The sequence below is a fragment of the Dermacentor silvarum genome, chromosome 2, assembly GCF_013339745.2.
Source record: "Dermacentor silvarum isolate Dsil-2018 chromosome 2, BIME_Dsil_1.4, whole genome shotgun sequence".
Lineage (NCBI taxonomy): Eukaryota > Metazoa > Arthropoda > Arachnida > Ixodida > Ixodidae > Dermacentor > Dermacentor silvarum.
The window spans coordinates 149,785,627-149,799,212 of NC_051155.1; the positions used below are offsets into that span (position 1 = coordinate 149,785,627).

General features: G+C 44.0%; 1 protein-coding gene across 1 annotated transcript in view; it reads right to left on the reverse strand.

Moving 5' to 3' along the window:
• LOC125943185 (uncharacterized) overlaps positions 1-9,489 on the reverse strand; it is a 31,454-nt gene extending 21,965 nt beyond the window's left edge. Inside the window, exons 1-3 of the mRNA XM_049661725.1 lie at positions 9,325-9,489; positions 7,688-7,839; positions 1,339-1,406 (exon numbers count right to left, since the gene is read on the reverse strand). Coding sequence (XP_049517682.1) covers positions 1,339-1,406; positions 7,688-7,839; positions 9,325-9,462 — 358 coding nt within the window. The 5' untranslated portion in view covers positions 9,463-9,489. The remainder of the gene's footprint in view (positions 1-1,338; positions 1,407-7,687; positions 7,840-9,324) is intronic.
• Between the last annotated feature and the right edge of the window lie 4,097 nt (positions 9,490-13,586).

Genomic DNA, 13,586 nt, shown 5'->3' on the forward strand with positions numbered 1-13,586 from the left:
GGTATTACTGTGACCCAGTCGCATGGCCTGCGCGAATGTACTTCCAAGAAAGTATAGGCGCCTATCTGGAGGCGCAAAGAGCGCAAGATTGCCCGCCGCACTTGTTGTCGAGGCTAGAACCCTATACAAAACTAAGAGAATTTTGATGGGACAATCATTCTGGTTGCTAGATGTTACATATACCTTTCATGTTCTTGTTCTCTTAACTAAGGTTTTATAGTGAATGAACTGGCGAACGCGACAATAGAGCAAAGTAAAAGCGTCCGTGGCGTAATGGCTTCACCACCCTGCAAGCTTGTTCGCTATAAGTCCTATGTTCGAATCCTGCCTTGGACAAATTTATTAGTGTGAATTTATTAACGTGCATCTAATTTTTTATAACGCCGTTCTAATGAACTTGCAAAGTCAGAAAGCTGTATGAACCAAAAGGACGAAGTTTGCGTAAACCTGTGTAGTAACCATAATAATTACCATGCTGGCTGAATTGCCCTATTTGAGCTCCAGTTGAAAGTAGTGCCACAGTTGCCTCTAGTAATTATTTCATAAAACTGAATGCTTGAAAGGTAAACTACTTCGCTGCACCTTTCCTACATAGCACCACTAACCCATTAAACGTGTTCGGCGTTAGAGGCCAGATACCCACCAAAACGTGTCTGAAACCTCCGCTTTAAAAACGTCTACATCAGAAAAGACGCATTACAAATGAGTTTAGTCAAATCGCCGGAACGCTATGCACTAGAAAATAACAAATTTCCGAATTTGGCCCCTCCTAGCTTACCTGCAACGAGGGGGGGGGGGGGGGGGTTGATGAATCGCGACGTGCGAAACAAACCTTACGATGTAGTGACTCGGATAAACTGCACAATGAAGTTGCTGTCTATTTGTGAGAGATATTCGCAAGGTCGCTTTCATTTTGAACTCTTCATTATTACATTGTAAAGCGAATTTGGGGCCCCAAATTCTTGCTGCGATTCTTGATGTTCTTTGTTTGACACGTGATACGGATCACGCCAACGCACGGCACCGACACGCTTCACCACCGCCGCACAAGAACCGTTGCCGAGCTCCCCTTAACAGCTTCTCTGTACAATTAATTCTTCTCATAAGCTTCGCCAAAACTGCTGACACCCCAAACGGTGTAGTCAAATCCCTAAACATATAGATATTTGCATAAAGGAGACTTTCTACAATGATCATTCAGAACTTCGGTTAGGGTGCGTTTCCGTCATTACCAAGTGTTAAAGATTTTATTAGCGATTTTGAGCGCCTCACTTCCGAGGTTACTCCTATTCAAGAAAAATATTCGTGTTCTAATTTTACTACTGAATTCATATTTACCGTCATCCTTCGTGAAGAAAAGCATGTCAGGTGTTAATCCTTCCTTTGCATAGTAGGTGTGGTTCTCTCTGAAAGATATATACAAAATTTCCGCTCTCAAGGATCTCGTAGGCAAAATTAAACCAAAGATGTTTGGGGCACAGTTTAATTCTCTTATTTTCAAAGTACTCAATCATTTACACCTCTCCAATTAACTCAGACTTTTGTCTCATTTTTACTGTTACACATTTCTCTCCTTTGATTATCCCCAAGGGATGGTTCGTGCGGGTGCTGCCATTTGCGAAGGTTTTTGCACATGGCACATGGTGTGCCATTCCATGTCCATCTGGCTAGAAATGCCAACTTTTCTCGAACATTTTTCCCGAGCTATCGAATCAGATAGTGCTATAAAATGTACTGAAGTCAGAGCCTACTCTTCTGGCGATGCATATTTGCGGCAAGGTTAAAAGGAAGCTTCAAGGATAATTTGTACTAATGTAACAATACTCGGGAACTTGATGTTGTATTTAAGAAAACGCTAAATGACGATAAACGTGCCACCAGCCTTCACAGATACTTCAATTGCCGAGACTACTGTTCGAAACAATTCCATGTTCATTAAACTCGATAAAAATTTGCAGTTCCGCCCGAAAGGCGAAGCATCAATTGCGATAGCAAAATTAGTAGAGAGCTATACGGAGTAGGGATAGCAGTTTTAATGGCTGCACAAATTTGGACACATTCGCTTACTAGATAAATGGTGTCATCGCGCACAAGCAAACATGAATATGTCACACTCGATGACCGCAGACGACCACTGTCTAAACGCTGACGTGAGTATAAGCGCGGCAGCAGCAGCGAGCGAAGGTTCGTGCGGTCTAACGCTTCAACGGAAAGTGAGCGGCGAAAGCACAGCACATACAAAGGTAAGAGCCGTGTGGAGATTGCTTTCAAGATGCGGTGCGCGCTACAGCCCGCAGCTGCGTCAAGTACAAGTACGCAGTTGCTGGCAGCGTAAAAGTCGCACCCCCCTATCCCGTGCTGCCGTCCCACTTTCGTAATTTCGCGTGGGAGATTAAGTCGCCAATTACCCTTGTGCCCGATAGCAAGATCCGTATTTAGTGCCGCAGCTAAACGTGTAAACAGCTCCCGTCTATCCCTCCCATATCCCCACGGCCCTTGTCACGACTGAAGGCGTCGCGTTTGCTCTCCGCCGTGGGTTCGCTCTCCGTTAAAGCACGCGCCCCCCGCCACCTTCCACTCGCACATACGGCGCGCGGCGAAGATTTTATCGCCCTTGCCCTTTAGACCGAACATCACGGCAACGTCGAAGGCAGAAATCCACTTGGAGGGTCCATATAATTGCCATCGCAATAATACTGCAATGTGCTTTGCTAAAACTTTGTAGAACTTATCTGACGCAACAAATAATAATTTACTTTGCTCGCGAGGACGTTGCTTGTGAAGACCACTTTTCCTCGTTCATGCCGTGAACAATATACATGTACATGTGCCCTGAACAATAAACATTATGCATACATAAATGTTTGTAAGATCCCGAGTATCACCAAACAAGGTCCACCGCTATAGCAACAAGTAATCGCAATTACAGCCAGCACTGTTCAAGGTGTGAACGCCAAGCTGAGCATGTTTTTTATGTTTTCTATTGATGCTCCTGAACTTATGTATAGCCGCTGCATTGCAACCTGACCCTCACTTCTAAGGCCTTCCAACATTAAAAATCTCTCACAAGAATTAGTGACTTCTCATGACAGATTGTATTTTTTTTCTTTTTATTGCAGTTCGTGCGACTAGAAGCGCTCAAAAGCTTTATAGGGTGGTTCTTATGGTTGTTTAACTTAATATAAAAAACTCACAAAGTTTACGTTTTGAGGATATGTGGGGAACGTAAAAGAGATATTCAGACAAATTGTGAAATGTGCGTGTTTATCAGTGGTTAAATCAAAATGCTGAGACCTCGTTGTCGGTCCGTTCAGAGGCTTTCTCTGAAACACAAAGTTTTCACGTTTCCCTGGGAGGATAAACATTTGCACAGATTTCATATTTAGAGAAAATGTGGCGACTCTATGGTTGACACTTAACAAAAAATGTTGATTTCTGTCGATCAAGCATGGGTTTGGAGAATAATTACTGAATACTCGTTTTCTCTCACCACACTCTCTCTCAGCGCACTATTTATTGTTTGTTATAATAGGAAACATTGTGTGAATGGCGAAGTGTAAGTTATTTACACTCATGTAAGTTATTTACACTCATTGTGGAAAATTGCTTATTCAAGCTTTCCCGATAATAATACTGCCATCATCCGGAATTTTTTCCAGAATCCTAAAACAATAGTATAAGACACAATTCGAATTTTGTTAGAAAAAAGGACGTTAGGTAAATGCGTGGTGCGACGATCACATCTCTCGATTAATTAGAATCGTCACAAGTAATTACGTAACCGTTGCTTTTTCTTTATTTTTATGCGTTATACGAGGTTGGTAGTTGGTTTCCGTGGTGTGCAATCGGAGAACTAAATAAGGCATTTCGTTTATATTTAAAGAGAACGAGGGCCACGTTATGGCTAACGTGTACACAAAATTCGAAGGTGTGGGTTAATTGTGTCTTTTGCAATAAATTACATTCGCATGTGCTCCGGGCCACAGTTTTTGTATTTTAAGAGTATCGTAAAGTTTATCCCGCTTCCCTGGAATAACTACAAATACCACAGACATCAAATTTAGCGAACATTGCGGAAATGCACGGCAAATTTAGTTGCAAGTTTAAATGCGTGTGCATCAAGCCAGCCTTAGTAAGAAATTCATTTAGCATGTGCTTGAAACTGTTATATAGCCATTTGATTCTGTCTTTATCAGTGTTCCAAGGAAACTCTACGGTACACCATGTTTATATTTTTTGAAAATATATGTCACATTATATATTATGTGTAGGCAAAGAGCAAAGTGTATGGGAAATAGGAGGAATTTGAAATTAATTAAGTTTTCAAGCAATACGGAGTGTTATGAGTGGTTTCTATCACCGGCGCGGAATTTATCCCAGGGCTCTGGCAGAACTGCAAGTGCCACCAAGATCAAATTTAATGTAACTGGAAAGAACGCTACGGAAAATGTGTGTGCGAAGTAAATGAATGTGTATTAAATACAACCTTTGCAAAACATTTCTTAATCAAGTGTTCGACATCTCATGCGGCAATGATGCTTCCCAATGTCGCGGGAGAATAATACGTGACACGAAATTTATATTTCGTGGAAATGAGACATCTTCAGTGCAATGCGTGGCGAAGTGGTCAATTAGAAGCACTGTAAATATTTGCAGAATCCGCGGTTTTTCTGGGTTTTTTTTTTCATATACGTTATAACACCTACTTCCCGGCGTACCGGTATACTAAGCAAGGTCCCGTGTTTATATTTCTTCAGAATTAGTGACGGATTGTTGTTAATGCGCAGGCTAAGTTCAAAGAGTGCAAACTAATTATGGTGTCAACAGAAAATTACATATGCGAGTGATCCGGAGTGTCATACGTGCGTTTTACGACAACGCAGAAGTGATGCTGCTGTCCTGGGAGAACCATGTACGCGACCAAGATCAACGTTTACAAAAAGGAGGCGGGGGGGGGGGGGGGGGGGGCATATCAGCGAATGTTCTTGTGAATTGAAATGTGTGTGACCTGGTGCGGTGGCTCAGCCAGCTAAGGCTTTGCGCTGCTGAGCACGCCATGGCGGGATCAAATCCTGGCTGCGGCGGCCGCATTTCGATGGAGTCGAAATGAAAAAAAAAACGCCCGTATGCTTGCGTCGTAGTGCACGTTAAAAGAAGTCCAGGTGGTCAAAAATTATTCCGCAGCCCTCCACTACTGCGTGCCTCATCATCAGAACTGGTTTTGGCACGTAAAACCTCAGAAAGAAGAAGAAATGTGTGTGGATAACTTCCTTCACAAAATCCTTAACGACTGCTCGAAAGCGACACATGCGGGAAATGTTTCAAGTGGAAAAGTCGCATACGGGCAACATAATAAATTACGTGCTTTAGTTACAGATAAATAAAATTTTAATTGCAACTTCTTGGAACAACCCTTTTCGCAGGAAATTGGGTTGTGATTTTTGGAAGGTTACATGTCTGCAGTCATTTTTTTTTCATTCTTATAGAGAATAAGCACCAGCAGCGTTTTCTGGAAAATGAATTCGTTGTCACGAACCTTTTGAAGTAACGCAGGTTTCAGACCCTCTGTCTATCACATCCGACTGTTCGGAAAAGCCGCACGTATACGCAACCACATCAAGTCAAACGGTAATGATGCCAGGAAAAGCATAAAGAAATGATTTGTTACATTTATTTAGGTGCAATTTAAGTTATATTTATATATTGCCTGTAAGACATTCGAGCATGTCATTTATGCAAATACAGTCGCGCACCTTCAAGAAAATAGCTTTTTCAGCACAAGGCTACATGGTTTTGGGCCGGCTTTTCTTGCAACATTCAGTCCATCGAATTTTGTCATGATGTCGCAACTTTCAATAACTCCGGTAGGTTGGTTGACTGCGTATCTCCAGATTTTGGAAAATTATTCGGCACAATATTTGATACTCTGTTACTACAAAAGCTGCCTTATCTTAACATACCCACTACCCTCCTGAAGTGGCAGGAAGCTTATCTTTCCGAAAGATACCAATGTGTGATTCTTGTCCGCTCATCTGACATTTCTTCATTATCTGGTGCGGAACTGGGTCCATCTTGGGGCCCCTTCCTTTATTGCGAGAGCAATTATATGGACACTCCAACCACATTTCTGCCGTCCTCGTCGCCGTCGCCGTGAGGTTTTGCATAAAGTCCAAGGGCAAGAAGATCGTCGCGGCACGCCGTATTCTGTTTGTGCGAGTGAAAGCGCGCGAGGGACGCGCGCTTTCACTGAGAGCGAACGCACGGCGGAGAGCAAACGCGACGTCTTGCGTCGTGCGAAAGGCCGTGGGGGGATGGGAGGGAGGCAGGGGAGGTGACGTTTGGCTGCGGCACCAAATGCGTATTTTGTGCCTGAGCATAAGGAGGTGGATGGGGGAGTAAAAGTACGCGAGGAGTCCTGCCAGAGTTAGAGGTAAAAAGCGTCAAGGCAAAGTGACCGAAATTCACCCGCTCCTGGCATGAAAGGTGTGCCGACACACATTAGCGTTGCTGTTGATCAGCTGGTTTCATACCGCATCATGGTCCGTACACTGTTCTTAACGAACCGGACAGTAAACGTCAAGCTAAGTATATGGAATCTTTTCATTGACTACTGACAAACGTCGATGGAGGCGCAGCAAGTTCAACGCCCCTGGGGACGGTCCTCATAACGACAGCGTTCTGAGAGGCCTGCATCATCACATTGCCATCACTTTCCATGCTTAGCCTTTGGGCGAAGCTGCCAACTGGTATTGCTACGTTCACATAAAAATGAAAAGTAAATGAATTGTGGGTGACTTTAAGGTTGTGCGAATATTGAAAATTTAGCGCACAAATCAAAACGATTTTGCTTTTTACTTTGTACTCAGTTCCAGAATTCCAGAGTGCACGGCTCAAATTTGTCAGATACTTGTTGTGTTCGACCGCTACAAGGGACCGCAGGAGTTTTTACAGTCTACAGGGAGAAAGACTGACGCCAGGGACTGTTCTTCCGAATGATTCTGCTGCACGATAAAAGCAGTTGTTGGGCAGGCACACCAATTCCTGAGGAAACACACAGAGCAAATAACTTAAGGACAGTGGTTTCCATTCGTTCAATCATCATGTCTCAAATTAGGCACCCTACAAATTACCTGTCTTGATTTAGGCATAGCAATTTGTCGTTTGGTGAGTATGACTTTGGTTGTATTCCTTTGAAAAGATATGTGGTGTTGTACTATTGCGCTCAGTTCCTTTATCAAGCACTACGCCCTACTCCGTTTATGAAGTTGGTGACGTTGTGTTTCTTTATTTTATTACTGGTTTTTTAATGTGCACAAGATACGGCCACCTTTTGTTTTTTCTCGTTTGCAAGCTTTCCAGCCGAGCTGTCGTTTCGTTGATAACGACAATATATATGTGAAATAAAGTAAATAAGCCTTTTGTTGCCCAACAGAATCGACGCAACCAGGATTTTTCCCTTTTGTTACAATTGGAAACATTCAGTATTACATCCGATATGCGGAGGTCGTTCTCTTGAAATATGGGAATTCGATTTGATCCGAAAGTTTCCCTATGAGAACTCGCCTATTTTGCGATGTGAATCTAACAAAAAATTATGTCCAACAATTTTATTCGCTTACGTATGCATACGTACCACCATCACTTAACCATTCCAGGTGCTTGCCATTTGCACCCCATTTGTACTCACGCTGGGTGTCCGTTCACAGACGGCAGCAGCATCATATAGCTAGTAGTCTTCCTGTCCTGATCAAGATCAAGCCGCACCATCATCGCACAGTCCAGGTCTCCATCGTTATCCACGTCAAACGCGGCAATGGTGTAAGGGAAGGCCTCAAACATCTGCAATACCAGGCGAAGACATATTTGCCATTTAACCGTGGCTAAGACTAGTACTATAGTATTCGGTATTTTGTGGCAGAGCAGCTATACAGAAGCCTTCTATCAAACCATCTGTGAGTATGTAACTCGAGCGAGTTTTTAAAACCTCTAAATGTTTATTCCTACACATACCAAACTGCGTTGCTGTCCCCTGCTGCTCTCGAGAAATCAAAATACAGTGTCAGAACTACCAACGAGTACTGACGAATTAATTAGTCCTGGCATAGAAGTATAGCATGCGGATAGCTGCATCGTTCTAAAGTTCTGGTGTATTATCTTCTACCTCATAACATGAAATGGAGTTTTGAGTTTCACTAAGCGGTTCCGAACAGTATATGTAGGGAACACGATTTTTCCTTTCAAGTACAAGCGCATGTTGGAACGGTGAATGTCCTGTGCTATTTTGGCGTCAAATTCTAATTCACTTTCTGTTATAGCCAATGCTGTACTGCAAAATTACAGTTTGTTCGTCTCCTGTTCATTGACAATCAGCTTGCCATTTTCAGCGAATGCAGCCACAGTGCTAAGACTCACTTGCATAGAAATTTTTGCACTTGTACTGAGACCTCCTAAATATTCAGCCAGAGAACCGAATTTTTTGAATAATACCTCTTTATCTTCTAATAGACAAAGCTGACACCCCAACATCAATTACCTTTCATTGCTGAAAAACTACGGTTTTCGCTGATTTAACGGCAGGATCCGTATTACTCTAATGTTTCAATGCAGGTCATAGGACCACTGGCTACAAATGTAATTTGGGTGTCTAGTTTCTGAATAAATCATGTAGAATCACTGTGCCATCAAGAAAACAATAGCGATAGTGCTCCCCATTTTCCCCATGCCTTTTATCATTTCGTAATGTCTCTGCTCCTTTGACGCTGTTCCGTATATAAAGTACTGGAGCGCCTGCTATTTTGGCGGAATTCCTCGTCTTTGAATGCAATATCATCTGCTATGCCAAGCGTGTTCCGCAACATGGGACAGAATTCACAGGGTCCTTAGCCTTAGACGCTGTATTCTTAAGAACGCCATATTTTCCAGCGTAAGGTTATATTACTTACGTCAGCTTTTAGGGTGGAATTACCCATGAGGACAATCTTTTACCTCGCATCAATTACGCCCAAGGCCTCGAAACTTTTTCACTGCCTAATATAGTCGTGTCAGTTGATCACCGTAGCAGTGAAGTGGTAAACGCTTGGTTGTAATCATTTCTAGGCATAAAATAAAAACATTAAGCATTTGGTTATAAAAGCAGGGCCTGTTGTTAACTGAATGCTTGCCGGGTTTTAGGCTTGCCTATAGTGGTTGCTATGGTAGATGGGAAGGCTCAAACAAAAACAAAATCTATGCTCCGCTTTCTTGAGCTCCTTCATTCAAGTAAAAGTGGTCAGTTTGCCGCAGAAATATACAGTCTAGCCGTAGCCCAGTTTCTTGTGTACGTACCTTAAATGAATCCGTGACATCGTGTTTCAGTTGGTGTTTCGCTTTGCCTGAAGCGAGAGGCACTTCTAGGAATAATGCTGAAAGTATCACTAAGAGGAAACAGAACAGTGACCGCATGCTTCCACTGAAAACGCGCATTGCTTTAGCTGCTTCGCTCGGCTGGCGAACTACCAATGACCAAACTCAGACCCCTCGAACGATTTTAAGTGCTTAAATACTTTGACAGCGTTTCCTTTTTTTTTCTACTACTGCTACTACTACTTTCAATTACAAGCGCTCAATTTTTCATATATGTCCTAGACGTCATAGCGATCATTTTTTTTTACAGTTTTCTGCTACTTGTCCTATGTTTTCACTCTTTTATGTGCGTTAATACATTATTGATTTATTTAGCCATCTGCAAAATTGGAAACATGGACTTGGATTCAGCAAATTGGAATCAAAATTGGATTCAGCCGAAAGTGATTGACATAAAGGCAAAAAAAACAAAGAGAACGTTGTGCCAAGCATACCGGAAGTGGCATTGTACAATGTGACTAAAAGGTGCTGTTTTCTTTTATTTTATTGTATTAGTCCATGCATGCCAGAACCTGGGTAATTTAAGAAAATTGATGTATTTTCCAGGAATAAGTGTTTTTGGGTCATCAGAAAGCAGAATAAACCTTTTTTGATATTGTTTTCGAACTGCATTTTTGTAGCTGTCCCACATACCGGACACTGGGAAGATATACTACTTCATTGAATCATATAATTTGAAGCATTTCACATGGACTCCGATGTCGCAGTTTTCACAACGTCTGGTGGTCTTCTCATGGAAATGAGCGCAGCTTGTTTGCTTGCCCTGAGGGATCACTGTGTGGTCAACGTGGTCAAATCGACTTTGGGCTTCCAGTAATAATTGCCAGCTTTTTCCACGCAGTGGTTTAAAGCCATTATTTTTCATGTACGGCATCGCTATCATCTTTAGAAATATGAGGAACTCTGTTTTGTCCCTTCTCATTTTGTATTAGTGGAAGGAATGATTCACACATGCACGAACAAGATATGTCAAAAGTAAACAAGACCACTTCTTTCCTCTAACGGCTGTACGGTACTTAGCAATATTTTGGTATAGTCAGTCAACTAATTCCCATGTTGCCATGGTTCAAAGGTTGCTCCGCCGTGACTCTGGACCTGTTCTTTCTCGAATATTTTTTTACTACTTGCGTTGGTTCGACCCCGTGACAATTTGAGACGACGTTTACTGTGCTGTGGCCCTTCCAGCGACATAGGATTATTTCAGATTCGGCGTCGACTTTGTGATCGTAGAAGCCTCGAGTCTTACTTTTCATTTCTCTCTGTGTGAGGATGAGACATTTTTTTCATTTGGATATCCGCACAGACCCTGTGCACTTTACACTTATTGACGAAAGCGTTCTAACAAATTTGAGACTTGAAAATAATTTATCAAATAACACGTGAAAACAGAATTAAAGCTTTGTTTTCATCCTGCAAACCATTTCTGTAACAACAGATCCTCCTAGGCCAAGCTTGTTTTAATCATCCACGTTGACGCCATACTTCCCTTGATAGAACTCATCAGATAGCAAGTAGCCCAATTAGGTGCAAACGCACCACAATTTATAGTCGAATTTGATTGGTTCTTAAACTGCATGCATCCATGCTTTGCGAAGTACATGCTTTAATCAATGCTGAAGGAGTCTAGTAATGGATCATAGAACAGAAACCGCTCATTCAAGAGCCTAAACAATGTTCTCAGTTTTCTGAATTTATCTTCATGTGTTAGGTTGCTGTTGTCAGCCACATGTAGGTTTGTGAAAATGGCTTCAAATTGGTCACGCATCATTGAGTTCGCGACGACTTCAATATGAGAATCACGTGAGCGTTCTCACAACATTCGACGCCTTGAAACCGGCACATAGCCACTGAGGAGCCGAATGCCGAGAAAACATTTCATCTTACCTGCGTTCATGTTCAACAAACGATTCTTCGGTTGTGCATAGGTGTCGGTGTTTTCAACAAGCAGGTTGACGACTTTATCGTCGAAAAATATTTCGAATGCCTCTATTGCAGTTAGCGGTGCTCCTTCAGCGTTGTCTGAGTCACCAGAGAGGCCAATGGGGAAGTTTGCGTTCAATTCACGTCTATCCCACTTCACATGGCGTTTCATTTGTTTAGCTGGTGGCTCCGGATGGTTCTCGTCATCACTTGAGTCTGAACAAGTGTCAACGACTCCAACCCGAAGAGTGCTTCCTGGCAGATGGTCCATGCCGGTGCCTTCTTCATCACCGCTTTGTTCATCTGTCACTTCCGCCGAGGGATTTTCGGGCGGAAGAATGGCCAAAGTCGAAGGCACATCTTCCCCAGCGTAAATACGGTTCCGAATGTCGTTGAGCGTTTGCGGATTTCTTCTATTGTAAAATGAGCTGCAGGGAATCTCTCGACTGCAAGCAAAAAACAGACAAATTTTTACTATACGTCCATATGACTCTTATAATGTTACTTTAGCGTTACTCGCGCGATTCAGCGCGCGTTCCAATGTGACGCAACGACGACACCGATCTGCCCAGCGTCCTACAAAATATTGAACCTTTTCACGGAGCGGTTTGTTCTAGACCAACGAGATGCCGCTTACGGCAGCGCTTCATGCGTCACCTCAGCGACCGCGCACGAATACGAAACCGTTACCGCTTCTACCTTGCTTCTGTGCGATCAGCTGTCGGAAATGCGACTGGGTTTTTGCTAACGCACGGTGCTCCAATCCTGCTGGATTGAATGATGTGGATCGAATACGTGTGTCGCAGATGGCTGCAAAAATTGTGACTGGCATGCTAGGGAATGGAATGAATCTTTGGACCAAGTTCGCGGACTGCTGCTGCAACGGTCCGAACGAGTTCCTGGCACTGCGATATGTACGGCTTTCCTCGAGGATACAGAAATTTGCTCATCCGCTAGCATTGTATTGCTAACCTTCAAAAAAAGTTGCAGTGGCTTAGCTCGGCTATGCCAGGATATACGTAGCGTTAGCTAAGGTTCAGCTGATTATTCTTAGCTTTCCTGGTTGTCTCCTACGCTCAACCGCTAATTGCCAGGCAACTACTTCGGGATCCGATGAGTCAAGCTTCTCCGTTCTTCTGCGCTGTTGAGCAGCATTTGCGCTCTCCTTCTCCGTGGCTATACTACACTGGCAAACGCCAGTCAGAAGCGCAGCGGCTCCAGCGCAGTGTCAGACGGCGACTGCACAGCCAGCGCGCGCCGGCGCCAGTGCATCTACCACGGCTACGACGTCACTCCTCTGGAATGCGCAGACCGGCGGCGGTGAGTCGCGCGCGGCGGCGGCGGAGTGCGCGAGAGGTGCCGGCTCCGGTGGCTGCGGTGCGCAAGCCGTGTGACATCACTGATCCTTGCGCATGCGCAGCACGGCTCTTGATGTGCCGCGCGAAACGGGCTTGGCTAGGCCAGTGTAGCTAACGCTACAAAAAAAAAGAGCTTCAGCCCCAGAACGACGGCAAGAGTGGGTACCCCTCGTTAACCAATAACAAAGGGAGTAGCGCCGCTTCCTGTCATAGTAAGTTTTGCGGACGTTATCTATACACATCTATCCCAACTGGCAGAAAAACTTACCCCCACTCTATCACCGACGTATCAAGTATAAGTGAATGGGCGCACACTTTCATATATGCGCCCTATACCTTATATGCACAATAAATGACGGACTACACCGACAGCGCACGAATGGTCGAAGCTCAATGTTTCGTGTCATTTCAGGAAGTTGCATCTATACCCCCATCAAACTCGCGGATTATTTGGCAGTATCATCACATTCAGGAGGTAAGAGAGTTGCTACCCTTGTCAACAAAAGCTACAATTGCCTCTCGCGCGACCTTGGCGCAGTTGGTGATGGCATCGAGTACGTCATGACCGAAATCCTCATAGACCCGCCCAGAAGGGGCCTCAGAAGAAACAGCCTCTTTATCCTTAATGTATACTGCAGTCCAGCTGTCGCAGAGCGAGAGTGGACTCTCCTCAAGAGGGCTGTCAGCCTGGTCGGTGGGCACCCCCTTGGCGTCAGCGATTTCGACGCCTCACACTGTATTTGGGGGTACACCCATGACACACCCAAGGGACGCGAGCTGTGGCAGACTGCGATGGAAGCGAACTTGACCCTTATCACCGATATTGATTTCCCCACTGGGAGAGGCAATCCGCATGCCGGGGCACTACCCCAGACGTCTCTTTTATCAGGAACCTCGGGGAGGTCA